General features: G+C 41.4%; 1 protein-coding gene across 1 annotated transcript; it reads right to left on the reverse strand.

The window, feature by feature from the left end:
* Positions 1-694: 694 nt before the first annotated feature.
* Positions 695-21,573, reverse strand: yeats2 (YEATS domain containing 2). Its single transcript, XM_061044559.1, has 30 exons — positions 21,409-21,573; positions 20,914-21,019; positions 20,701-20,798; positions 20,453-20,545; positions 20,112-20,345; positions 19,879-19,997; positions 18,393-18,554; positions 16,479-16,590; positions 16,227-16,271; positions 15,969-16,137; positions 15,593-15,835; positions 15,175-15,342; positions 14,128-14,219; positions 13,237-13,422; positions 12,887-13,115; positions 12,424-12,582; positions 11,084-11,208; positions 10,234-10,380; positions 9,827-10,018; positions 8,209-8,581; positions 7,987-8,121; positions 7,368-7,511; positions 6,938-7,076; positions 5,781-5,857; positions 5,606-5,685; positions 4,114-4,318; positions 3,382-3,617; positions 3,191-3,265; positions 2,856-2,929; positions 695-1,970 (listed from the first exon to the last, which is right to left on the reverse strand). The coding sequence occupies exons 2-30, from the start codon at positions 21,011-21,013 to the stop codon at positions 1,862-1,864; spliced, it is 4,320 nt and encodes a 1,439-aa protein (XP_060900542.1). The 5' UTR covers positions 21,014-21,019; positions 21,409-21,573; the 3' UTR covers positions 695-1,861.
* Between the last annotated feature and the right edge of the window lie 3,768 nt (positions 21,574-25,341).

Raw genomic sequence — 25,341 nt, forward strand, 5'->3', positions numbered from 1 at the left:
GAGTGAGGAGGACGTTGAGAACGTGCATAAAATGTCACTTCCTGGAGCTTTCGCAGAAAATACGACCCGGGTAAAAATGTTATACAGGCGACACAGATAGTGAACATCTACTTTTTCACATCAGTTAACTGTTCGCTTATTAATGGGTGATACAAAACGATTTATACATGTGAAAAGTTACATATAGAACCTTTAAGTTGTCTCGGCTGCCAGCTGTGCTGCATTTTGTTATTGAAGGCTTATACATGTAACACAGCCCCTTCTACTCAAGTCACATATTATCCTCCTTTTCAACAAGTTGAAAAAAGTCTCAGAGCTCCCCAAAACATGTCTGTGAAGTTTCTTGCTAAAATCCATTCTGATCTTGTATTTTAGCATGCCTTTAAGCCCCTCTATTTCACCCCTCTATTTTAAAAGAAGGCAGACTCAGAGGGCAGAACAAACAACTAGCTGTGGGAGTGTCACCCACCTGGGGGAGGGGTTAATGCCCTTTGTGATGTCATGAAGGGAAAATCTCCTGACAGCCTGTTTGAGAGCACATTTTCTGAAAAGTGGAGCAGGCTAAAAGACGGAGAGGATGGACTTTTCTCATAATTGGGGGGTTAGTAGACAGACTAGGGACACATGGTGAAGAGTGTTTTGCATTATATGTGACCTTGAAGACAGTATTGCACAAATAACATCTACCAGTAAATAAGTAAACCGCATTTTTTGGGGTTTATTACAAAAATATTGATTGTATTTTTGGTTTGCACAGAAACATGAAAATACAACGTTAAGGTTCTCCTACTCTCATTTGTTTGAACAGGCGTCACTACCTCTCACAACAATCACTTCCATTCAATCAATCATCCATGTATTAACATTATGCAAAGCTCCACATTAAACAGAATAGCCAACACTACATCAGCAGACAAAACACACGCACACACACTCACGCACACACACACACTTACAATCATCATTTCATTCTGTACTGACTACATCCACTGGTATTCCAAACATATTCATACACACTCACTGTTGTTAGCGCATTAATGTTCTTATTTATACAAGCTTAAAAAAACTAAACAGGATTTGACAACACCATCCATTTCATATTGGTCATATTTTTCATGATTGATACGTTATGGCTGTTGAACAGAACACTTAAAAGTACTTTCAACTGGATGTCAGACCCGATTCATGAAGAGACGATAAATATTGAGTCATTTCTTGAACTCGTGACAGTATGATTCCTTTCACTGACCTAAACAGACGTGACTTTTCCAAACACACTTGATGAAGACCTCAGTGACATGATCTGTCTGCAACTTAGAAAATAGAAACATGAGTCAGTTACTTTCTTCCGAAGGGCCTCAGACAGCGGCACTATGAGCCGTAATTACCTCTGCCAGGTGACTGAAACTTGAAAGAGCGTCTGTTTCTGCACAACTTCTAACACTCACATGTTCATCAGGGTGTCCCATTTGCTGCATTTCTGTTCTTTTTCTACTTTGGCTGGTAAACTTGCTCCCAGTTCAGGGAGACATGACAGCTGTCTGATGTTATTATTCAGCCCTGTAAGTTAAAACTTTCATAATTAAAACTTGTTCTGAGGTGAGAGCACGTCAGCCTCTCAAATCAATTAACATGGGTCCCATTGTGCTTTTTCACACGATACATGAGGAGCTAAATGTTAAAATATACCTCAGGTATAAGAAACATTTGTTATTCTGCTGCTGTGTGGAGCAGAGCCCTTGCTGTCACCAGGTGACTGGAAGCAAGACACGAGTTATTACTGCACAACCTAAGCCCACATCCAGAAGTGAATCTTCTTGTAGTGGATTCTCTGTAAGAAGCAGCTTTTCTCCATTCGGCCTCAGTTTTCTTTAGACATGTAACCCATGTGTGTGTTGGTGAGGAAGTCACAGGTGGGGATGCTACTGACCGCCTGGTGGATGTTCATGGCTGAGATCTCTCTTGGAGCCCTGCAAATGCCAAACGGTTCAAAGTTAGTATCCTCAGCATTACTCTATGCAGAATAATATGTTTCATTCTGCCTGGGACATCATGGGTTAGAGTATGAATATTCATAACTGCTTCTTTGTTACAGAAAATCCTTCTCTGAATCAATCTATCAGTTCAGTGATGTCCTACATCATTAAAAAACGATCTACTGTAGGCAATCACACAATTAATGTTTGCAAAAAAATGCAACAAAACTTAAAATTAGCACTTTCTTGTTTTCTTCACGTATATTGCAGATTTACAAGTAAGCCCAATACACACTACGCTGTGTTTGTAAAATCTTCGTAAAAGTATTGGTCTTTGAATAGTCTTTCATTTCAAAACAGCCAATCATTATAGTCACCACCAAATATGTCCTTTCTACTTTGTCTCACCCCCTGAGCCAATTTGTTCCAACTTCAGACAACAACTCACAAATACAAAATGATTAAAAAAAAAAAAGGCTGAAGATATCTGTAAACTCACACAGGAGCTTGGGTTGATTAATACACATTAGGCCCTCTAATGAGCGCTGTATGTGGGACTGACTCAAACTGCAGGGGCCATGTTTTCACCAAAATAATGATGTCATCCAGTGGAATGGTTATATTTAGTGATGTGTTTGAAAGATCTGTTTGTGAATATTCAGCATATCTCATATATTCAGTATATTGACTCTGTATATCTGGAGTATCTGTTTATTCAATATAACGGTTTGTTGTTGTGAAAAAGCTTAAAATAACCAGAGTAACAATCTGCAAGCTTGGACAAGCTCCAGATATGCTGAATGTGATAGAAATTAAAAAATGGGAGCACTAAGCAGGTTGCATGTTAGAGAGGGTAGAAAAAAAAGAAAAGAGGCTGACCTGTTCTGAGGGGATTTGGCGTAGGCCCCAGCCAGAGCTTCTCTCAGGACGTCACTGGCAAACTGTTCAGTAGCCTGCAGTTCACACACACACACACAGACACACACACACACAGAAACAGACATACACACACACACACACACACACACACACATACCATTAGTCACAAAGAAAACCCACTCTCTGAACAGTACAAGGTGAAACATGCAATACTGTGCAGGTGTACTTTTCATACACACACAATTTATCATTGTAGTCAAGGGTATGCTGGGGTAATGATGAGCTACTGTGAAAGAATGACTTTTTTCTCCGTTCTGGCCTTTTTAGTGACTGACCTTCAGAATCATGGCTTCTACAACAGGAGCAAACACGTTCTTCTCCACCTCAACCGGCTGGAAGGTTACACCAATCTGAGGGAGACAGACAAGGCATCATATTAAAATAGTAAAACAGTTCCTTAAAACTGCAAAATAGCAAGAACTTGCAAAACACTGCCGAAAGGTTCACTTCCAGAAAGGCTCCTGACCTGCTGAGCTGTTTCACCGACAAACTGAGATGACATGCAGGGGCCCAGGAAGAACTTTGGCTCCACGTCGGCCTCCTGCTCCTCCTCTTTAACCTTCAGTTTCTGGCAGGGAGGAGTGACGGTGACTATGTCTACTATCTCGTCGTCTGCCTCCTCGGGTTCGGTCTTCAGCAGAGCTTGCATCTGCTCCAGCCGCAGCACCAGTTCCTCGCAGCTGCTCAGGGTCGTTGGGCACTCTGTGAAACATAGTCAAATGCACATTAAACGCACCATTTCACAAAAGCAGAAACAGCCCCTACACCAGTATTTCACTCAGCGGCTTCATGTGGCTGTGTATAAATCAAGATATTTGTGCAAGAAGGCGGGATGAGGGGAACACAAACAGAGATAATCATTTTGTCTGGCTCAGGCAGTGTGTGACTCACTGAGATAAGCAGCCCAGTCTCTCACCCTTTACAGACAAAAGATGGAATTAATGAGGAGCCCCTGTGTGTAAACACCACACTGCTGTAACACAAACACTGAGGCTGCACACTTGCCTCCCCTAAACACTACTGGACTGCAAAAACCACAACTGGACACACTGGTAGCTGAAGAAGCAGTTCACCCACTCATGAGACTTGGGAGAGGATAAAATATTGATCCAAAACTAAAATGAGCAGAATGTCAAAGTGCAAAAACATGAAATAAGATCTTGAAGAAGCCACGCATCAAAAACGCTCACAAACTCACCAGGCTCGTTGTCGATCTGCGTGAGGATGTCCTCGATGGACTCGTCGTCTGTCCTGCGCTGAGGCTCGAGGTCAGGCGGCGTGTAGCCCCTTTGCCGACACCACTGCACCACCTCTCTGGTCTTGGGGGGAGTGAGGGCCTGCAGCCGGGGGGAGCGGTCCAATACATCCTGGACAACACGCTTTACAGCCACAGCTCGCTGAAGCTAAACATGAAGATATGAATGATATGAAACCGTCAGATGTGGATGGTTTAATAATGCACAGTCTTTAACATTTTAAAGCTGCAAAGCCTTCAAAAGTGCACACATTTGGGTACACAGTCTCTCGAGTCCCAGCTATCCTCATACTGTTTTGTGATGTTCTTTGAGTCCTCTGTCCCTTTACTAAATTAGTGACAAGTAGATATAAATATCTTTGTCTGGTCTGAGCTAAGAGCCTTTTATAGCAGTGGAAAAAGAGAACAGTCAGCTAAGACATGGGCCGGTCTGTATGAGCTATTGATGAACCCATTAAGACGAGATGAGAGAAGATAACCAGGCATAGATACACATCTGACCGGATAGATGGGAAGACATGATGCAAGCAGAAAGCTCGCTGAGTCAGGTGTCCAGCACTGAGCACCAAGACAGATTACACGGGCAACAAAACTGCAAACAATGCAAATTATCACTGGCACTGAAGATGCCCCTCACAGTGAAACATGAAGGGTAGATGCTGCGGCTGCTGTCGCTGAGAGACATGAAAATATTAAAGGGGACATATTGTGAAAAATCCACTTTTACAGTGTTTTTGAACATATATTTAGGTAACAGACCCACAAAAGTGTCTACAGACCCACAAAATGTGAAATAAACCCATCCAGTCCTTTGTGGTCTGCATAAGTCTTACAACACAGAGAAAATGCAATAATTAAATGTAATAGAAATCAAGTATATCCTCTGAAAATAACTCTGTGAGTCATGACTGTCTACAATGGGTGTAACACTGTCTGTGATGCTTTCCGAGTCCTATCTTCAGTTTGTTCACATCGCCGGGATGGCCGGCCAACTTATCCCTTGCGTATAAAAGTTGTTTAATTGAGGGACTAGAGAAAAGAAGAATAACATACTGTACTCACTGCTTAACTGCGTTTCTAGATCACGCTCATTTCGGGTAAATTTACATGCAGTGTGAAGATACGAGCATAATAAAGATCACTAGCATTAGCATGCTAACACAACAATTCACCGCAAGTTGTTTTAGTTTCATGCTGGTGCTCAAGGGCGACATCTGCTGGATCAAAAAATCGCATATAAAACCTTTAAGTCAAATCTGGTCTTCCAGATAAATCCGGAAGAATCAGATCCCTGGTCTCGGTTTTCCGTTGAAAATCTGTCTTCACAGCTGATTTATAAGCAGTTTGACTCCACTGAGGCTTTGTAATCACTCAAAAGGTGTTAATAACAGCATTCAATATGTGCACATATGCAGAGAAAACAACAAAAACTCACCTCTGATGCTCTGCGCTTGCCAATATTCCAGGAATAATACTGCTCTGTTGAAGCGGCACAGAATGGATGGGAGTCTTCAGCTGATTAAGCAAAGAAAGATAGAATTTAAAAGCTTTCAAAACACACTGGATTAGCCTTCATCTATAGTGATTGTGTTGCAGGCGAGTTTACTTACTCTTTTCGGGCACAATCAGGGGGAACTTCTTCACCACATGTGTCAACAGCTGCATCATGGTCTCTATGTGCTCGGTGCTGAAGAGGAAAGCACAAGTGTCCAGTGTACCAGCAAATTATTTAGGGTTAGGGATATACCGGCACTGTCTTTTACATTCATGCATGAAGGCATTCAAGAAGCAAGATTGAGTAGAGACATGAAAGGCAGGTAAATGTAGAGGCAGAAGGGATGTGACAGAATCAACACAGCAGCAGGGACAAACATGGCTGAAAGTATTGGAGATAAGCTGATATACCAAGTCCACAATAATCAACATTTGTATGATGCATCATTGCTACTGCACAGCTACAAAACATGCCTGTCAAACTAGCTAGAGACAGCAAAGTTCTGTTTCGGAGACGAGGCAGAAAACAGCAAAACTAAATAGAATCAAGTCTGGCGCTTCGTTTAAACGAGTAACCCAGTAAACTGGTGACTTCCAGCAAAATGCGTCTGTGGCTTCAATAGTGTTTCTTTCGTTTTTAATGTAATACATATCTGAGGAGTTAATTTTGACATTATTTTGACATTAGCGGGGACTCTTTCTGTTTTCAACAGCTACTGTAACTGTGACATACAGAGGAATTCCACTGAAAGTCACCATTGAACCGGGTCACTTGTTAAACCGAAACACCGGTTCCGTTGCATCTGTGTACAGAATAAATTGTTGGAGAAACTGAGAGGGGACGGTGCTGACGGTGTTTTCTGTCCACTGGTCATCAGCCGTCTGAGCTGATCTGATGTTATAATTGATTACTGATGTTAGTTCTGATCTCATAATTAGCACAATATTAACCCCCTCGAGTGTCGTCATGTCTGTTTTCAGTTCACATCCGGGTACTTGTATACAGCCTGAGCTCTCTGGTGTGCCCTCTAGAGGTATCTTCCAGACAGTCAAAATATACATACAATTATGTTAATGATGCAGCTGCTTGTGTGTGTAAACCCAACGTTAAACAGCTAGTATATCTACAGCTGAATGCTCTCCACTATTATGCTGAAAGCTATGTGATCTATGTTGCTGAAAATTAACCAGCGAGGTTAAAATGGAAAAGGCAATGGGGGGGGGGGGGGGGGGGATAAACAGTAAGTGACATGCTGATTTGTATCACTCTTACTTGATCAGGTCGTGTGCAGCGTTATCTGCTCCTTGCTCTTGCTTGACTGTGGTAGCTGCAGAGGCAACATGGACAGGAGCGGTCACTGGGGGCGACGGAGCAGCTGTGACAGCTGTGCCAGCACCTGGCTCTGTTTTTACTGAGACAGCAGAGAGAGAGAGAGCAGAGAGAGAGAGAGAGAGATTAATTCCAACAAATCCACACTAAGGGCTTGAGGCTGAAGAGTAAATATTTAATTACTAAACTACATTTTATTTTGAAGGGTCACATGTTTCATCGAAATAAAATTAAACTTTTCTTAGAAAAAATCCAAAACTCTGTTCTTTGCCACATTTATAAGACTATTTTGACCGAGTGGGACAAATAGAGAATGGGAATAAAAGATAGAAAGGTGAGGAGAGTGGGTAGAGTGAAAGTGGACCCCTCTCACCTTGTGCCAGAGGCAGTGCAAGGCAGGGGGACGCGCGGCTGACAGGACTTGGGGAGGATCCAGCTCCAGCTCCAGCTCCAGCCACCCCAGGCAGAGTGGAGGATGAGGGAGAAGCAGTACTGGAGACTGGGCCTTTAGACACCACTATACACAGAATAAATCACACACACACAATCACACACACAAATACACAGGATGGATCAATGGCCCATTAGGGAAATGGTTTTAACAGTAAGATGAAAAATGGTAAAGAAGGGAGAAGCATGTTTGAGCATCATACAGAGATAAATCAGGATATAGTCAAAACAAACTCAGTTCAGAGAACAAACTGAGTCAATCCTGTGTACACTACTAAAGTATAACACTCTTAAAATCTTTTGAGAAACAACATGCTATATTTCAGCATTTGTTCTCCAGAGACGTGGTGTAAAAAATGCAGCACATAAACAAAGTGAACAACGTCAATGCTGCTTCATGTTTTATTCAAATCATCTATCTACTGCCTTTTATATACTACAAGAAGATATTTGGATTAGAGTTGTTTTTTACAGGAATGCAAACATTTATTATTTAGGTCAAGGCAGATTGTGCAAACAAATGCTGTCTTAGTTAAAGTCACCTTTCCCCACTGGCATTAGTATGGTCTGCAGCCCTCCAGAGCCTGTACCCACTGCCAGCTGCTTGAGCTGGTTGGCAGGGATGGTTAGGACTGTCTGCTGGGAGCTGGATCCTCCAGAGTGGATCTTCAACATACCTGAACACAACAAATTAAAGGAAATATGAGGCTGAACCAAAGTGCTTCTTGAAAAAGTGTAAAACATTTAGGTTTCTCTCTGCATACCAGAGAGAGTTGCACCTGTCTTCCCTCCTCCTGCCGCCATTCCGCCAACTAATGAAGCTCCCGTGACCAAAGGTGTGCCGCCACTTTTAGGTACACCCACCACTGTCCCCACCCCTGCACCCTTGGACATGCTGATGACTGGCATGTTGGTAATGCCCTTGGAAACTGTAACCACAGCCCCTGCGGAACTCGTGGCACCCTTTGTCATGGTGGCAGAGCTGCCAACACCCTTCACCAAGGTAGCCACCGCCGCCTTGGACAGGCTGCCTCCGGCGGCCGCACTGGCACTCTTAGCTGCACTGATTACTGCTGCTTGGTTTGCTGCCACCAGGAGAGAGTGGTGCTGAGAGGAAGACTTTCCGGCATCTGCAGCCTGCACAGAACACACAAACATACATACACATCTATCAGCCAGTAAATTAACAGAAACACTTTGACAGCTGACTCAGCCAAAAGTACAGAAAAGACAGAAGAGTACAAACGGGGCTCTATATTATTGATGTTGTTCTGTAGTGTGTATTACTTGTTTTTTCTTGTAACATCACAGTCATAACAATTATCTATATTATAAAAAAATAGGAAATATATGAGGACATGAAGCTCAATTCAAAATACCGTACATGTTATAGTTTACTGTCTACTTTGCTCTGGTCCAGTGTGTTTTTCAGTGCCATGCCACTCTCAGAGTTAGATGTGCCATTCAGGTCACTGACTTCATGGATTGCTCAAAGACAAAAGAGTAACTACACCCCTCCTTAAAATCCCTAAAAATCCGATTAACCATCCTGAAAGGGAAGCTTTTCCAATAGATGCTGTGCAGCAATGTTTACCTCTTGTTTTTACAGCAACATCCACAGAGCAGTGAAGTGTTTTTTTTCTGTTACATACTGTAAACATGTTTGTTTTTATGGGTTGTAGCCTTTAGGAAGTGTTTTCTTTTTGTGTGTGCTTCTGTTTCTCAAGTTAATGAGGTCTGGCCAATGACTTTGAAGCTGTAAGACCACTGTGGTTACTGCTAATAGCTCCTCTCACATACTCAACATTCAAACTCTTTGCTCTTTAAGACAAATACAACACCCAGTAGGTTTACATGCACAGCAAGTTGAGCTACCGTTGTAGCTTAACAATTGGACTACTGTTCTTTTCCCAGTATACAAGCACAGGAGGAGAGTTCATTTACTGACAGAAGCATGTCCAACGCCTTTACGGTAGGAGGCGATCAGCCCCCTTTCAGCTAGTTACTTCTTCTGGTTGACAGATTATATCACATACCAAACCACCAACAAAAAAGTAAGCAATTGGCAACCGTCTCAAGCACTCGCCATGTTGTCGTCATGGCACTGGAAAACACACTGGATCAGCTTTCTTCCACTTCTTTTTTTTTCTTATGGAAAAGCATAAAGTTTGCTGAACAAATTATCGTTAAATAAACTGTCAAACTAGTTATTTTTACTTGGAAATAGGAAGTCATATTTTCAAACTGGATTTGATAAAATTTTTGCTGGTTATTCATCTGGGGTACTTAAACAAAACAAATGAAAACAATCTCAATAAATCACTTCAAGGAAAAAGCAGCTGTATGGAGGAACAAAACTATAAAGGCTGCTGATAAACTCGCCTGTTGTAGGCTTGCTGCAGCTGCTGCAGTGCTCACAGAGCTGGGGGTGGAGCTAGCAGCAGTGATGACTCCGCCTGTCATCCTCAATGTAGTCGTCCCCGGCTTGGACAAGTGACCTGCTGCAGCCGCTGTGACCGTCTTCACAGAGCCGTCAGACAACTTCACCTGTGTACCCTGGGAGCTGCCCACCACCTGTCAATAGCATGTCACAGTAATGGATTACACATAACAAATTTAAACCCAATGAAAATCCAGTAAATATCTTGAAGCTCTTAACCGTAGCGAAACTGGGTTTGAAGTGTTAACAGTAAAAGGACAGTTAGGAGTGATATCAACAGCTGTCATTATTATTATTATTATTGAGGACACAGTAAAGTTATAACCTCTGCCTTGTTACTCATACTGACCTGAGCCAGGATGGCCGCCTTCTGACCAGCTGTCACCCGAATGGCCTGCTGGGTAACATTTGCTGGAGATGATGCTGCGTGACCTGCTGAACTGGAGGCTCCCTGCTTCCCTGAACCCGCTGCTGGCTGGCCGACCAGAAATGTTCCCTGTTTAACACGGACAGTATGAGGCTCAGGGTCATACTCTAACAAGAGAGTAAAGGTACACCACATCAAATTAACAATTAGTTGGCCACTATTATGCTATAGTGTACGTCTGTGTGGGTGTGTCTTCATGTGTGTGTGTGTGTGCACAGGGGCGTATACTTTTAGCTGCTGCAGGATAGTTATGACATTTATTTAATAACAATTGTTTACATTTTTTTTTTATATGAAGGATGATTAGGATACACAGTCTGTAATGATACTTAAAATGTAGTGTGGAAAAACTCTGCATTATATGCTGTGAGCTAAATGCACAGACAGCACTGTTCTAAAGCCGACTGCAGGATCAATGCAGCGCTAATGAATGTGTCTTACTAAAAACACACCAGACTCATCCTCTCTCTGCTAGAATACAAAAAACGCAAGAGTCACTACGGAGACAAAACACATTTGCATATTGTGTGCACAAGTTGTGTAGAACAAAATCTCAAACATATATTTTTTAAGCATTTAAAAGAAAATGTGAAAGTTTTCAAAAGGCTCTGATCAAGAACATGATGCAATACTTAAATCATGCGGCAGATATTCATATCAAACAAAAACCAGAACCCACAACGAAAACACAGGACATCAAAGAGAAAATACCTACAGTAGAATTTGATTGTCTGTTATGTTTGTACTATAGCGTGAATGCATTTCTACCCACCTGTGGGGTCTGTTTGAGGATGTAGGAAGTGTAGGAGAGGTTTGAAGGCAGACTGCTTGAAGAGGAAGAGGAGGAAGTCTGAGAGCCCCCAGCGCCTGCTGACGAGCTGCTCTGGGACTGCTGACCTAAATTACAGACAACCACATTCACATCAGCCTCAAATCTGAAAAACAATCCTGTTATTCATTATATTATTCATTATACCTGAAATCACAGCTCATCGATTCATTTTAGTCATTTATACGGACATTTCTAAAGCAGGGATACGTTTAGTAATGTTGATTTATCTAAGTAAATTAGTACTTTAGATAAAGAATGGGATGCTGCTGAATATCTTTTATCTCATCTCAATATGACAAGAAGTGTGTTGCATGAGGCATTTTAGCTCTAATGTGCAACATTAAAGAAACTGCTGGAAGAAACCGATGACTACCAGTGACTCACTGTCCAGAAGGTAGAGCTGCAGACATTATCTGTAAGTCACTTCAGCAGTGGCTCTCTTTCTGTCACCAAAATTTTAGGAGGCAGAAGCAATAAGGTTTTTTAATACAGCTATCTTCAGCTTCAGGAAAATGAAAAGAAAGGAAAATGTCAAGGCAAAAGTAATCCAGCTTGGGGCACCGAGCCCAGATACTGAATCACCTGCACACTCATGTATAAGTGCCAGTTGGTCTAAAACCTTCCCCAAAGCTGCTCATTTTAAACTTCTATGTTAGAGACAAACAAGTTAACAAATCATCTGTCTTAACAGCCATAGATAATGAAGTCAGCTTGTCAACATAGTAACAAACTGTCAGCTACTTTTAATGGTGGAGGTAAAAGAGGGTCCCCTCAGGTTAATCAGGAACACATACACATGTACAACACAAGCCTTCAATTTCACTCAAATTAGAACAAAAAACAAAACCATGTTTTATCAGTTTGTGTCACCTGTTCCAGAAGTACTGGAAATGAATCTTTAGCGATTAACTCCCAATCATCCTCATTCATATTGCAAGAATCTGATAATGATGCCCCGCTCCAATAAACTTGAAGAGCTGGCATTACACAAGCAGGCGAAACAAGCAGGTCCCAGAACTTCACAGAGCACTTTGGAAGAGGTGGCAGGTTTCCAACTGGCCTGTCAGGAATTCTCAGACTGAACTGGTCTTCAGTTTTACAGGGTTGTTCAAAGCCATGTTGCTACACAAGCTTGTTATGAACCATTGGTCTACAACGTGTCTGCTGAGTAACAAACAAACTCAAGTGTGTTGGATGGTGTCAAGCATGAACCAACACAAGAGATGTTTTCCCCAATGTCTGCACTTAAAAAGATAACTAACGGATGCAGGGTGTCTCACCTGCACTGGAGGCACGGAGGATGGCTCCCTGAGGGATGAGAAGCAGCTTTCCCTTCCCCGAGGGGTTTTTACTGTTGGTGGTTAGGTAGAGCTTTGTTCCTGGAGGCAAATTAGCTAGGTTGGCCAGGTTGTTGGCTGGCAGCTGAAGCGTGGCCATCACTAAAGATACACATGGAAAGAAAAACATATTTAGGCACACAACCCTGAACTTGTAATGGAAATTTTTGAATAGAAATTGGTCTTATTATAAACAATAAATAGGTTTATGTTGGCTAAATCTCTTAATACATTTTAATGATGTTTAAGATTATGTACACTACAGAGTCTGTGTATTATAATCAGAAAAAGTGTATTGTTGTGCAGAAAATATATTCATTAATTCAAAAACTGAAGAGAAATTGTGCTTCCTCATTGCCACATGAACCTTTGCATGATGTGACCTTGTGTGAGTGTGAACTCTGACCTCCACTCTTGCCACTTGAACCTCCAGCTGCCTTTGCAGCAGCCTGCTGACCAGAGATGCTTCCTGCTCCACTGACGATGGCTTTAGCGACACCTTGAGCCAAAACCTGTTTCCCACCCATCACCTTGGAGACAGATGGGTTGCCCTTGGCAACAAGAATCTGTCCGCTGCTGATGGCCACCTGTTTGACCGCAGACTGGAGTGTGGAACTAACAGGGATGCCTAACATCTAGAAATGAGTAAAGTTTTTTTTTTTGAGTATCTTCTCCTTCTGACATCATATAGTGAATATATCAATATGTTAACACTGAATAGTTCGTGTGTATCTGGGGGGAGGATGCAAGTCAGACCTTGCCAGTTGTGGCTCCTACGGGCCCTCCTGCCTGTTTCTGAGCCGACATGGAGATCATGTGACCTCCCTTCACTGCGACAAACTGGTGAGCTGCTGTAGCAGCAGGTTGCTGCTGGCTGGTTACTGTGGAAACCATCTGCTGCTGCTGTGTGGAAACTTCCCCAGGCTCCTGCTTAATAATAACCTGAACAGGGAGACAAGAATTTTTACAAAAAAGGACACAGTGCCTTGAAACCACCAACAAGTTGCAAATACTGCAGCTGCTTTATTGGTCTACATTTGCTCCCGTATTAAAAACATAATAAGATATAACATTTTAATGAGATAGATTCTTGAATTATAACTAAGTTCCCCTCATTTCTTCAAAGATGCTATAGGCATCACAGCTGGGAGAATACATTTGCACATTACATTACATTTTTTTGAAATTGGCATCATTTATTCATCAAGGAGATGTTTTTATGTTTCCCATATGTGCTTGCATTTACTGTTATAGCAGAGGCCCCTACAGAGAACGCCGCTGTGATGAAACAGACATATCAAGTGAAATCGTATTTCAATCATTGTGGATGGTGAGAGGATGGTGAGCATGAGTGGGAGGATTTTACACCGCAGTATTGACATTGTGTGAAACAGAACCATGAAATTCTCTCTGCACCCCCATCTATCATCAGACTGATGTCCCATTTAAATAGCCTGCCAAGGCACTCCCAACAGCTGAAGATAGCACCCCTGACTTCTATTAATACCTCCCTGCTTTGTTAAAGACACAGACACTACAGAAAGGGACCATCTTTAGAGTGGTGGGAACAGATCAGTAAATAGAGATGCTTTAAGCCATCTGATTCCTTATTAAGGAATGAAACTGTTTAAAATGCTACCAACTCACCTTCATCCCTGAGGAGAGGAAGGTGCCGGTGTGAACCTTAGGGGCCGGAGAGCGAGAGCCATGTGCAGCAGACTGTTTGGCTGAGGGGCTTCCTGTGGAGTAAATTTGCACAAAAAGACACAATGAGATATGAAAGAGATGACCGTTCTCCTCGTGGGTCACTGCAGCTCCTGCCATCCTTTCCACAGACATTAGGGCCACTGTGGTGCAAGGTGACTGTTACCTGCCAGGGTCACTGAATTTCGGTGTTAAAGTCAGAGCTTTTGGCTACATCTGCATTTCTGCTGTTGAAGTTTCATTCTTTACCTAGTGCTGTAAAATCTGTTCTATACCAGGGTTGTTGAATCAGCCACAACACCCACATCAACCTCATCCAGCTTGATAAAACATCACTTAAGAGCACTCCTGCCCTGCTGGCAGATCTGGTTAAGCTGTGCATTAGTGCAGGAAGTGTGGGAGGGGCTAAGAGAGAGTGAGAACTACAGAGGAAAGAGCACCTCAGTGTTATAAGACATGACACTGCTGATGTGAATCAACACCTACATCCATCGCTGTAGATTATTGCACACCTTGTTTACAGACACACACACACACACACACACAACCACAAACAAAACTTGATGGGAGTGTGGGGTTTGATGCTCCTAAACTGGCCATGAAACAGAGCCGCTCAGTCACCATGGAAACCTCTCACCCAGCATCTATCCTGCTGGCTCAAAAGCACGTCATAATTTATGAGCACAAAACAGATACAAAAAGAGACGCATGGACGAAGAGAAAGAGAAAATAAACAGATGGTATGGAGTACAATGAGCTGGATAAAAATGGGGATACAAGAAGATGAAAAGGAGGAAAAGTACCAAAATAGGGATAGAAAAACAGAGAAGCCTAGGGGGTATTGTTTATAATCTTCTCTGCTTCAGAGTGCATTTCTAACAGCCATTTTTACATTTGTATGTGGGCAGCTCAGATACTGCTTCTAGATTTTGTTGCAGGTCCACATCCGATTTCAAACGGCACTTTGACACTGAGTGGGAGTGGGAGTACCTGCGGAGGTGGCGGATGAGGAAGTCATGCCGATCACCTGGCCTGGCTTGTCGACAATGATGTAAGGGTTGTTGAGCACTGACGAAGAGCTCTGCTTGCTGTGGACTGGGGTAGAGGTGGTGGGGGTGCGAGGCAGAGGGGAGTGGCTTGGGGTGGAGATGGGAGACCCTATGAGGAAGAAATAGAAATGACTATTAGATGGAAATCAAGTTGGTCAACAGTTTTCTATTTGTAGAATATGAAATTAAGAAATAGGCTATTTTTCCAAAAAGATGACATTGAAGTTTGTAGAGCCGCTTAAAATTCTGAAATTTGAGTGATATAAAACAAAATCACAAAGTGTCTTATTCGAAGATGGTGATTTAAAAAAAACTATTTTAGAATTACGGTGAAACTGCCACAAAAGGGAAATATTTACCTGAAACTATTTTGCAGCTCATGGTGATAGGTTGGAACGATTTCCCAGGAGACTCGCTGGGGCTTGGTGGCTGTCCTTGTGGAACAATCTTACAGCTTGCTGTGATCGGCTGGAAGGCTGAATTGCCAGGGGAACCCAGAGTGATCCTGTCACTGACTTTGGGGCGGGTTGGGGTACGTTCACCTGCGGCGAGGAGGGAGCTATGGCCGCCTGCAGACCTTCCTGTCTCTGCCTTGATGAAAGCTGGAAGAAAATGGGAGATCAAATCAATTTTACACTCCTTAACAGAATTACAGATGCAGAAAAACAATCAATTATGCTCAGCTTAAATGTAAACATGTCTTTATGATTACATTATAAATGTTTCTGGGTGTACCTTTGTCTGCACTGGGATCATGTGATATGGGAGAACTGGGGCGTCCATAACTTTGGGGCATTGAGGAGGCCAAAGTGGGGCTGGCTGCTCTGCGAGTCACCTTGGAGGAAGAGGGCTGAGGGATGTAGTCGTCCCCAAGAGAGTTCCTATGGAGCTCCACATCAACCACCTGGAACAGATAGAGCACATTTTCAGAGTAAAGCTCAGAGAATAAAGAAACAGTCACTGCAGGAAACAGAGCGAGGAATTATAACTTACAGTTTCTGCCCCAAGTGTCTGCAGTCCTGTGTATGTCCTGTCCAGCTGAAGGTGAAGAAAAAGTTTAAACTTTAGAAGTCTTGAGTCTTAAAACCTAGAGAGTTTAGATTGTAAGAAAAAGTTGTGAACTAGATAACTGAGAACAACTCTATTATTAGAAGACTATGTGAACACTGCAAGTAGAAGAACTCTGTTTAAAGGCTGAAGAGGAAAACAAACAGCGAGATGATGAGGTCTGTAATCTGGTCTGACCTTTAGCTGGTGGATGATGTCGATACGTTTGTTGCGAGGGTCTTTGAAGTGGATCTGGATCCTCACAGGAAACTCCCCCCAACCTCGACGTGTTAAATGAAAAGGCGGCTCACTGTGAACAGACGCATTCAGACATCCCTTTAATAACTTCATCCAACTGCACATCTGGAGGGGGAAAAAAAGTCTATAAAGGATGCATCACAATGTTTCCAACAAAGAAAAAAAATCTAAGCTCCCATCTTGGTTTCAGACTCGGACTTAGTTACTAATCTTCTATAATCAATAACTAGACGGGCTCTCATCTTCTTCTTCCTCTTTGAAGCTCAAGGTTTTCAGGCTCACAGAACAGAAAGTGATACGACTGCCTGCACTTGAAAGGGCGTGTTTATGTGCATGCAAATGATGTTTCTGTTCATATAAACCCAGTGATTGATGCAGTTTTTTTGTTCCTTCTTCCTTTCATTCACCCCTTCCTCTACATTCTGTGTCGACTCAGCAGAGAGCATTGGGCCAGTGTGTGGTTCACTAGGAATGAAGACTGCAGTCAGTCAGAGGGAGCTTATGAGCTGCTGCCACGGCAACGTGAGCGTCTTGTCAGCTGAAACAGCCAGGAGGCTACAGCGCAGGATAAGGATTGCAGACTGAAGAAAGAGATCATTTATTCGAAAGCCACGGGAAAAATTTAAATCCTTTGCAACTTTTAGAGGATAAGAACTCAAATGAGACATCTTAATCGCTGAACTCGAGGCTGTGTGACACCTCTCCACACACTTCAGTGCTTTGGGCTGAGGCAAACACTTCACACGCATGTTTTTCTGAGTTTCAGCGCCCTGTTCATGATTTAGGTGTGCCCCCTATTAGTCATACTATTGTTGACTTGTAGTGTGACTCACTTTACTTAACGTCATAGGCCTTGTCATGTGCGTGTTTACAATCTGGATAATGATTATTATTCATTTGCATCAATAATAACCTGCAGCAAGACTGAGGTTAAGAGTCATTCAACCTAAAATATGACTTTCTACTTTCAGGCATGATTAAATATCCACAAGGGGGCACTGCTTAAAAAAGGATTTTCATAATGGTCTGTTTACTGCTGAGTGTGTGTTACACAATGTGAATATCAGCAGTGTTTTTGCACTTGGAGGCAGATCTGAACTGTGTCCTGAATAAAAGATCAGCTGATGAGGTAAACAGTCTCTTACTCATCCAGGTGTTCCTATCCAAAATTGTTTCCTGACTTTTTTTTTTTTTTTTTTTTTACTTTGTATGTGGTGCGTAGAAATGGGCGGGTAAAAACTGATGACAACAATAATACCACAAGACTAGACATAAACACTGTGTCTATGGGCAACACATAACTGGAACAAGTTCATCCCTGTTTCTGAATATCGAGTTTTTTTAAACGCAGTCTTAAAACTCATTTATTCAGTCTGGCTTTAATATAGTGTTTTATAGCAATTCAAATCTTAACATTACTGTATTGTCTTTTTATCCTACTACAATTTTAAATATTTTCCTCTTACGTATTTAATTTAATATCTTGTTGCTTTTATGTGTCGTATTTTATTGTATTTTATTTTTATACATATATTTTATTTTTAATTCTTACTGGTGTGCATTGGTCTCTTAATGATTTTATCAATGATTTCATAAACTACTTTTCGTCAATAACTTTTCTGCACTCTTGTTAAGCACTTTGAACTGCAATTTAATTTGTCTGAAAGGTGCTATATAAATAAAGTTTGATTGATTGATTGATATGACTTCTCATTTTGCCTGAGGGACACAAAAAAACACCAATGTATTTATAACAAGAGGGAAGCATTGCTTTTAGAAAATGTGTGTATAGCTGAGTAGTGCTTCCGACACCATGTCTGTCTCAAAAACTTTGAAAAACAGACTGTAACAAACCTGACTTCCACCAGGTCGTTGGGTTTGTAGCTTGGATGCAAGAAGAACCAGACTTTCTTCACAAAGTGATCAATGCTGGGTTCTCTCCTGGAGCCCCGAACATACACCATCCACTTATGGGTAGACTGGTCGTTTTCTTCTCGCTTATCTGGGGGAATGTACCTGAGAACGAGGGACAGAGTTGAGAATCAGCCTCAGACGATGGAGAATCGGGAATGAATTAGAAAATGTATGGAGATTGGGTGGGGCAAGAAAGAGGTCTTTAAGGATATACAAGAGTTTAAACAAGGACATGGAGAATTTGCTGGAGGGAAGGGTAGACTGTGAAGGAGCTAGCGCTCTTTCTTGGTATTTCACTAATACCCACTTGAAAGGAAAGAAGGTAGGAATAGAGGATTAAGGTTCACAGGAAAAGAGTTCCATTTAAAAACAGAGTATTAACAATAAGCCTTCTATGAACATTTAATGCAAACACATCAACACAGCTGTATAAAGAGTCTAATCATACGTTTCCTTTAATGCTCTTGTGTCAGGCTTAGGCCTTCTGGTTCTGTACAACTATGCCCTGAAGTCCATTTGAAATGATCTCAGTTACCCCTCTGAGACATGTGGTGTGCCTGAGATACATTGCCCCTGTCAGTCAGTCTTCCTAGAATTTACATCGGCTTCATGTTACACTGAACCCAGGGGTCTTTAGGAACTGCCATTTCTCAGGTTCAACAACATCCCAGGGGAAAATAAATCTTGAAAGACAGAACTTTTGAACTGGATCAAGACTGGGCTTGTAGAAAAACATTATGGGTTATGGTTCAGGTCTTCAGTGCACAGTCATGCAAAAACAGGATTATTCTGACTGAGAGGCAAGAATTTAAAACATTTTGACACAGAGATATTTTACATTTAACCTTTCACACATAAATAAAAACATTTACCTGAGAGAGATTTCTAAAGTATTCATAAATTGCATTAAAGCCATTAGGAGTCTAAGTTACTTATGATGCCACGACTGTACTTCAGAGCATTTGCTTTACATTTTTTTTGGTAATGAACTCAAATACACAGGAAATGACAACTACAGGAACATGTTATGGCTCGTAGCTCTCTCATAATTTTCACGTATATTGTCAAACTTTTTAAATGACTCCTTGGAAGTGCTGCTACCAGCACATATGGTTTGTTACCATAGTCATGGTTTTCAGAGAATTAAAGTGATTTTTAATAATTACATACTTCAGGATTTTAGTCATTCTGACCTATGATATGTTTAAAATTAAGGAAAGTCTTTTTGCGATCTGTAATCTTTTTAACCTAAATTGTAATAATATAAGGGACAAAAAAAGGAAATGTGATGCCAATTGAAACCTACTCATGACTTTCATTAGGCTCCTATTAATCTCTCAATTGGAAATACTTGGTCAACCACTAACAATGTCAAAAATATGACTGAGTTTCTCATACTTTTGCTTAGTTTTTTGTTTGTACATACTTGGACACATTTCCGACTACGATTGTCTTCTTTGCATAGAGTCTAGAGGCCTCATTCCCAGAAGTATGGTAGGTCACCCTCTGCTCCGCGCCAACGGACATTGGCACACCAAATGTGTCCTACAACAAGTAACAAAAACATAACACAAGTATTGTAAGACAAACATATGAAAGATTTAAACTGATACTTGCTTTGCGTTTATGAAATATTCAGACCATCATCAGCTTACTCACCTTGCCTGTATTGCGTCCAGGTCTGCGCTCCTGCCTGCTGCTGTCCTCTCTCCATGAGCCCTCTCCTTCTATATCAGCACCGTCACCTTGCTGTGAGAGGGACTCGGACTCTGAGTGGGCCAGAGAAGGAGTCTCAGAACCCTGGTTGAGAGGGGAAGAAGAACGGGAAGGAGACTCCAGGAACCGGCGGATGGCTGGATGGTTCAGCACGGCAGGGTCACTCTTAGTAGAATGCTAGGATCAAACAGAGAAAAGAAAGGTGGATGGTTACTTCTGCTTCACTGTGCTATTGCCTTAACAGGTGGCAGTTTTCAGCATATAGACATGTTGCATGTTTTTACCTCTGAAAGCTTTGTAACGCCAGCATTGGCATAGTAATTGGCCACTATGCAAGCCCTTAGCTTGTCCATCATCCTCCTGGCTTCATTGAGTCTCTGAAAAAACAACACTTTACTTTAAAAACAAAACATCTGAAAGTGTATTTTTGGATCAACACATCCCCCCCCCCCCCCCCCCCCAAAAAAAAAAAAACTGAGACAAAACAAGTGATATAAGGTTTAATGAAAAGGAGAGATATCACAATACATACCAGACTTATGACATCTATCTCATGTTCTTTATTCTTCATCTCCAAAGAAAACTGCTCCCTTATGATGGAGTCTATCTTCTGCACTGTTGCTTCTCGGGCTGACAAAACATGAAGGAAACATATTACAGCAAAGGAAATCACCAGAGTCCAACCATGTGTGAGCTGTCACATCATTGTACAGCAGCTGTGCAGCTTTCTGCTCTTTCTACTCACCATTATGTTCAGCAGCTTTGTTTCTTTTATTATTTTGAACCAGCGAAATGTCATCATAGTCGGGGTCATTGCCCTCTATTTTCCTTTTAACTCCCGACATGGTTGCCTGTTAAGTAGAATATATGAACAAACAAAAAAAGACAGTTAACAGGGTACAATCTATTCTCCCAGTTGTGGTTAGCATTTAATTAGCTGGTTAGCAGAGAAGCTGCTAATGCCCATCGTTAAGTTCAGCACGAGTGGCCGGCTTGCCATGCTAACCTACCACTACTACTTAAACCCGTTTCCCATTCCGTACCTTCACAAACCTCTTCAATTAAGCTTGTTTAAGATACAAGGACAACATTTAGAAAACGGACATGGTCTCACGTAAAGATGTATCCGTGCTGGTTCAAACAGCCGGGCACTATAACGTTAGCTATCCTTGTTTGCTAAGTTTGCTAACATTAGCACACTTTAGTACACCGACACAATCTGTTTAAAATGCAAACTTACAGGAGTGACTTGTGCCGCAGAGCAGTGTCTCTCTTTAGTGGCGTGTTTTAATTCAGTCAGAGCATATCCTTTGCTTTTTTTTATATTAAACGTGCACACTTGTGTTTAGTAAATTGTTAAATCTCGATGTGGACAACAAAGCTAAAGAGTGGATGGTTTGTCCTGCACATCAGTCAAACAGCCACCAGGCTCCACTATTCTACAATACACATGCTCTTTCAATGTGTCACATCTTGTTTTCTACTAAAAGGATGAGTGATTAGATGATCAAACATAAAATATGTCGTGTCCAGACAGAGCTGTTTACACTTATTAATAATAATAATAATACATTTAATTTGTAACACACTTGACATGTTTTGCAAAAAAATCTCAAAGTGCTACAGGAAGAAAAAAATATAAATAAAAACAAATTTAATCAACTAAGCAACTAAAAGCACAAGCAGAAGGCTTTGTTAAAAAGGTGGGTTTTTAGGGCCCTTTTAAAAGCATCAGCAGACTGTGGGGCCCTCAGCTGCTCGTAGGAGAGCATTCCACAGACTGTGGAGCAGAGGAGCAGAAGGCCCGGTCACCCATGGTGTGGAGTTTAGTTCTGGGGGGGGGATGGAGGAGGTTGGTGTTTCCAGAGCAGAGGCTTCGTGTGGAGGATTGTGGGGTGAGGAGTTATTTGAGATAGAGGGGGGCATTTCCATGGGTGCACTGGTAGGTGAGAAGGGTGACTTTGTATTGAATCCTGAATGAAATAGGGAGCCAGTGTAGTGTCTGAAGGATGGGTGTGATGTGTTCATATTTACGCACCCTCATCAGGAGATCCATGTTGGAGCTTCTGGAGGCTCTTGCTAGGGATCCCGATGAGGAGTGCGTTGCAGTAGTCCAGCCTGGAGGAGACAAAGGCGTGGACGAGTTTCTCAGCATCTGAGAGGGAGAGTGTAGGACGGAGTTTGGCAATGTTTCTGAGGTTGCAGAATGAGTTTGTGTGGACTTATGTGGGCTTCAAATTTCAGTTGAGGGTCCATTTTGATGCTGAGATTTGTGACGGTTGGAGAGAGGTGGATGACTTGGCCAGAAAAGGTGATGGTGGTTATGGGGGATGACCTGATCTGGTGTGGGGTGCCAAGTAGAATAGCTTCTGTTTTGGAGCTGTTTAATTTGAGAAAGTTGTTCTTCATCCACGCCTCTATCTCCTCCAGGCAGGTGGTCAGTGTCGATGATTGCAGGGGTGCAGAGCGGGTTTGATTTGTTTTTAGGTATATTTGAGTGTCATCAGCATAACAATGGAATGAAATAGCAGTGGAGGTATGTCACCCTAGAATATAACCCAATCACATCTGAACAATTTAATCAAATCAAATCATTTCAACTGCATGGTTGTATGACAAATGGCACAAGAAAACTAGAGGCATTTATTATTTTTGTCAGACTCAATGGAAATTATTTGAGAAATCATATACTGAATATACTGCAATGTGCTCATCAGAAACTTGTTCCCCATCATCATGTTGGCAGGGGCCAACAGGGGCCAGTGCCCCTGTAACACTGAGATTGGTCCCCCCTGTGCCCACCCCTCCAAAAGGAAGAGCCCCCCAATAACACATAAACAGTATTTGACTCAACAACCGGACTCACAATCTAGTATTAAATTCTGTTACTGAAACAAATATAAATCAGGGTATTTTATGATGTGCGCTATAATTTGGCATAATATATATATTTATTTTAAAGCGATTATCTTTATCTATTTTTCACCTGGGTTTAATGTTCCCCTGTGACAAAACAACTGGCCCCAGTTTGGCCCCCTCAGTTAAAGTGGTCTACAATCGCCACTGCCCATCATGTCGTGTTGGCTTTGTTGTTCATAGCAGTCAACCAGACAGTGCTTGCAAAACTTCAAGATGTAAGATCATTTGTATTCATATTTATAGGCCTAAAGACAAAGCTACAATTCTGGTTAAAACAAAAGTGCATTTCTGTCTTAAGAGAAATATTTGTACAAACCACTTTATGGTTTGTACGTGCTTCACTCAGTCCCCACTTTCCCTGCATCATTGCCATTTCATCTTTCACAACACTTTATCTATGCACATGGTTAAACATGAAACTTACCACAAAATTAATTTCAGCAACACGTAAAAAGCAACCACCTAGATGGTTGAAAAAAGCTATTTTATAGACTATACCTTGCATTAGCCTGGCATGAACCTGATTCAAAAGGACACATTTATTTATGTGGTTTGTTTTGATTGTGTTAAATATATTTTTAAAGCTCAAGTAAGATGCCAGCCTCCACCAAGAATCTAAGGATTGTTTGTGGTTTTGATCAAACCACACCATAGTATGGAGTGCATAAATCACAGCACAAGACAAAACAAAAAGAGTCATGTGAATGGTTATTGCCGCCGTTGCTTAATCCAATCATAAAATAGTCTGGTTGGTTTATTGCACTGTTTTCTTGTTGAACACAATGGCTCGTTAAAACATCACCAACATGACTGATGAGTCCCTTGATTAAATACAAGAGTCAACGGCAGTGTGAGATTAAGAGCTCATAATTTTATCTCTTGTTGTTGGTTGATAGTTCAAACTCAGTCATGTCTTCATTAAATATATTTTGGTTGGTTTGTTCCATTATGTCGTATCATTTTGTCATTTTTTTCTCCTACACCGTCTTATGCTGTAAAGAGCAATGTGCCACTAAAAGTTGGGTGAGCTGTATAATTTAATGAAGCTGCTTTCCATCTCAAATATCCAATTTCTACACATCAAAGCCAAAACTTCCTTTGGTTTAAAATAAACACATCATCAGGGCATTATTCTGCATAGAGTTTAATCATTTATCACATAAAGATGATCTGCATCATCGTTTTCACATCATTAATCGGCATTTCAGAAAATAACTGAAGTGTGATGCATTCAAGTACACCATTTTAAAGCCTTATTGGACATTAAGGTCTAACCTTTATATCTATGATCCTTGTTAATAATTTATTCTTAGAGCATTTTTTACTTATGTACTAATGGGACAAGACACATGTTGTAATACACAAGGAAAAGCTTTATTGATGTTTCTCTTACTCATTTGAACCATTACATTTCAACATACTGCAGTTTATAAAAATCCAAAGCTCTCTTTGCAGTAAAGCAAAGATCATCAGTGGATTAAGTGGTGTTAAATATCACATCATACACACAATAAGTAAAGGTTTTATCAAAATAAAAAGATTAAAGTTCCCACTTTTTTCATAAGGCACTTGGGCAGCATTCTGCAAAGATTAGGTTTAACCCCATATTTTTTGCACACACACATTTTTTAATCCATTGACATTCCTCAACAAAGTCACCTTTGGACTTCAATCAAATCCACTTTGGCTTTTGTCTGCAGTCCAATTAAAATCCATCAACTGGGTTTAAACTCTTAACTCTGCAGAGTTTGATTTCAGGCACGTCATTTGCATTTGGGAGTCAAAATATCCTAGCAACAAACAGTCCCAGAACTCACCACAAGAAGCAAAGAAATACAAACCAACAAACACAATCTTATCAAAGTAAACAATGTATGAAAGCCTCTACATAGATAGTAAAAAAATCAAGATAACAAAACAATGCATTGTGTAAATACTCAGTGAAATCACAGACGCACACACACTCAAATTCTCTCTCTCTCTCTCTCTGTTTATCTTACTCCCGCTCTTTTGCTATACAACTTTCTTTGCCTGTAAGCCTCCTCCTGTTTGCCTCCTGAGTTACACAGAGTTTGTTAAAATTCAAAGTAGTGTCGGTGGGCCCGAGGCCCCGAGCTACTACTAGAATACCTGACCCTGAACCCATCCTTCTGAGAAAACGCCTGCAGGATGGTGTAAGCTGAAACCCCCTACATTTTTTTGTCCTTGTGATTGACAAACAGAGACAAAAACAAACATCAACTTACCAATTATC

This window comes from Labrus mixtus, chromosome 8 (assembly GCF_963584025.1).
Source record: "Labrus mixtus chromosome 8, fLabMix1.1, whole genome shotgun sequence".
Classification (NCBI taxonomy): domain Eukaryota; kingdom Metazoa; phylum Chordata; class Actinopteri; order Labriformes; family Labridae; genus Labrus; species Labrus mixtus.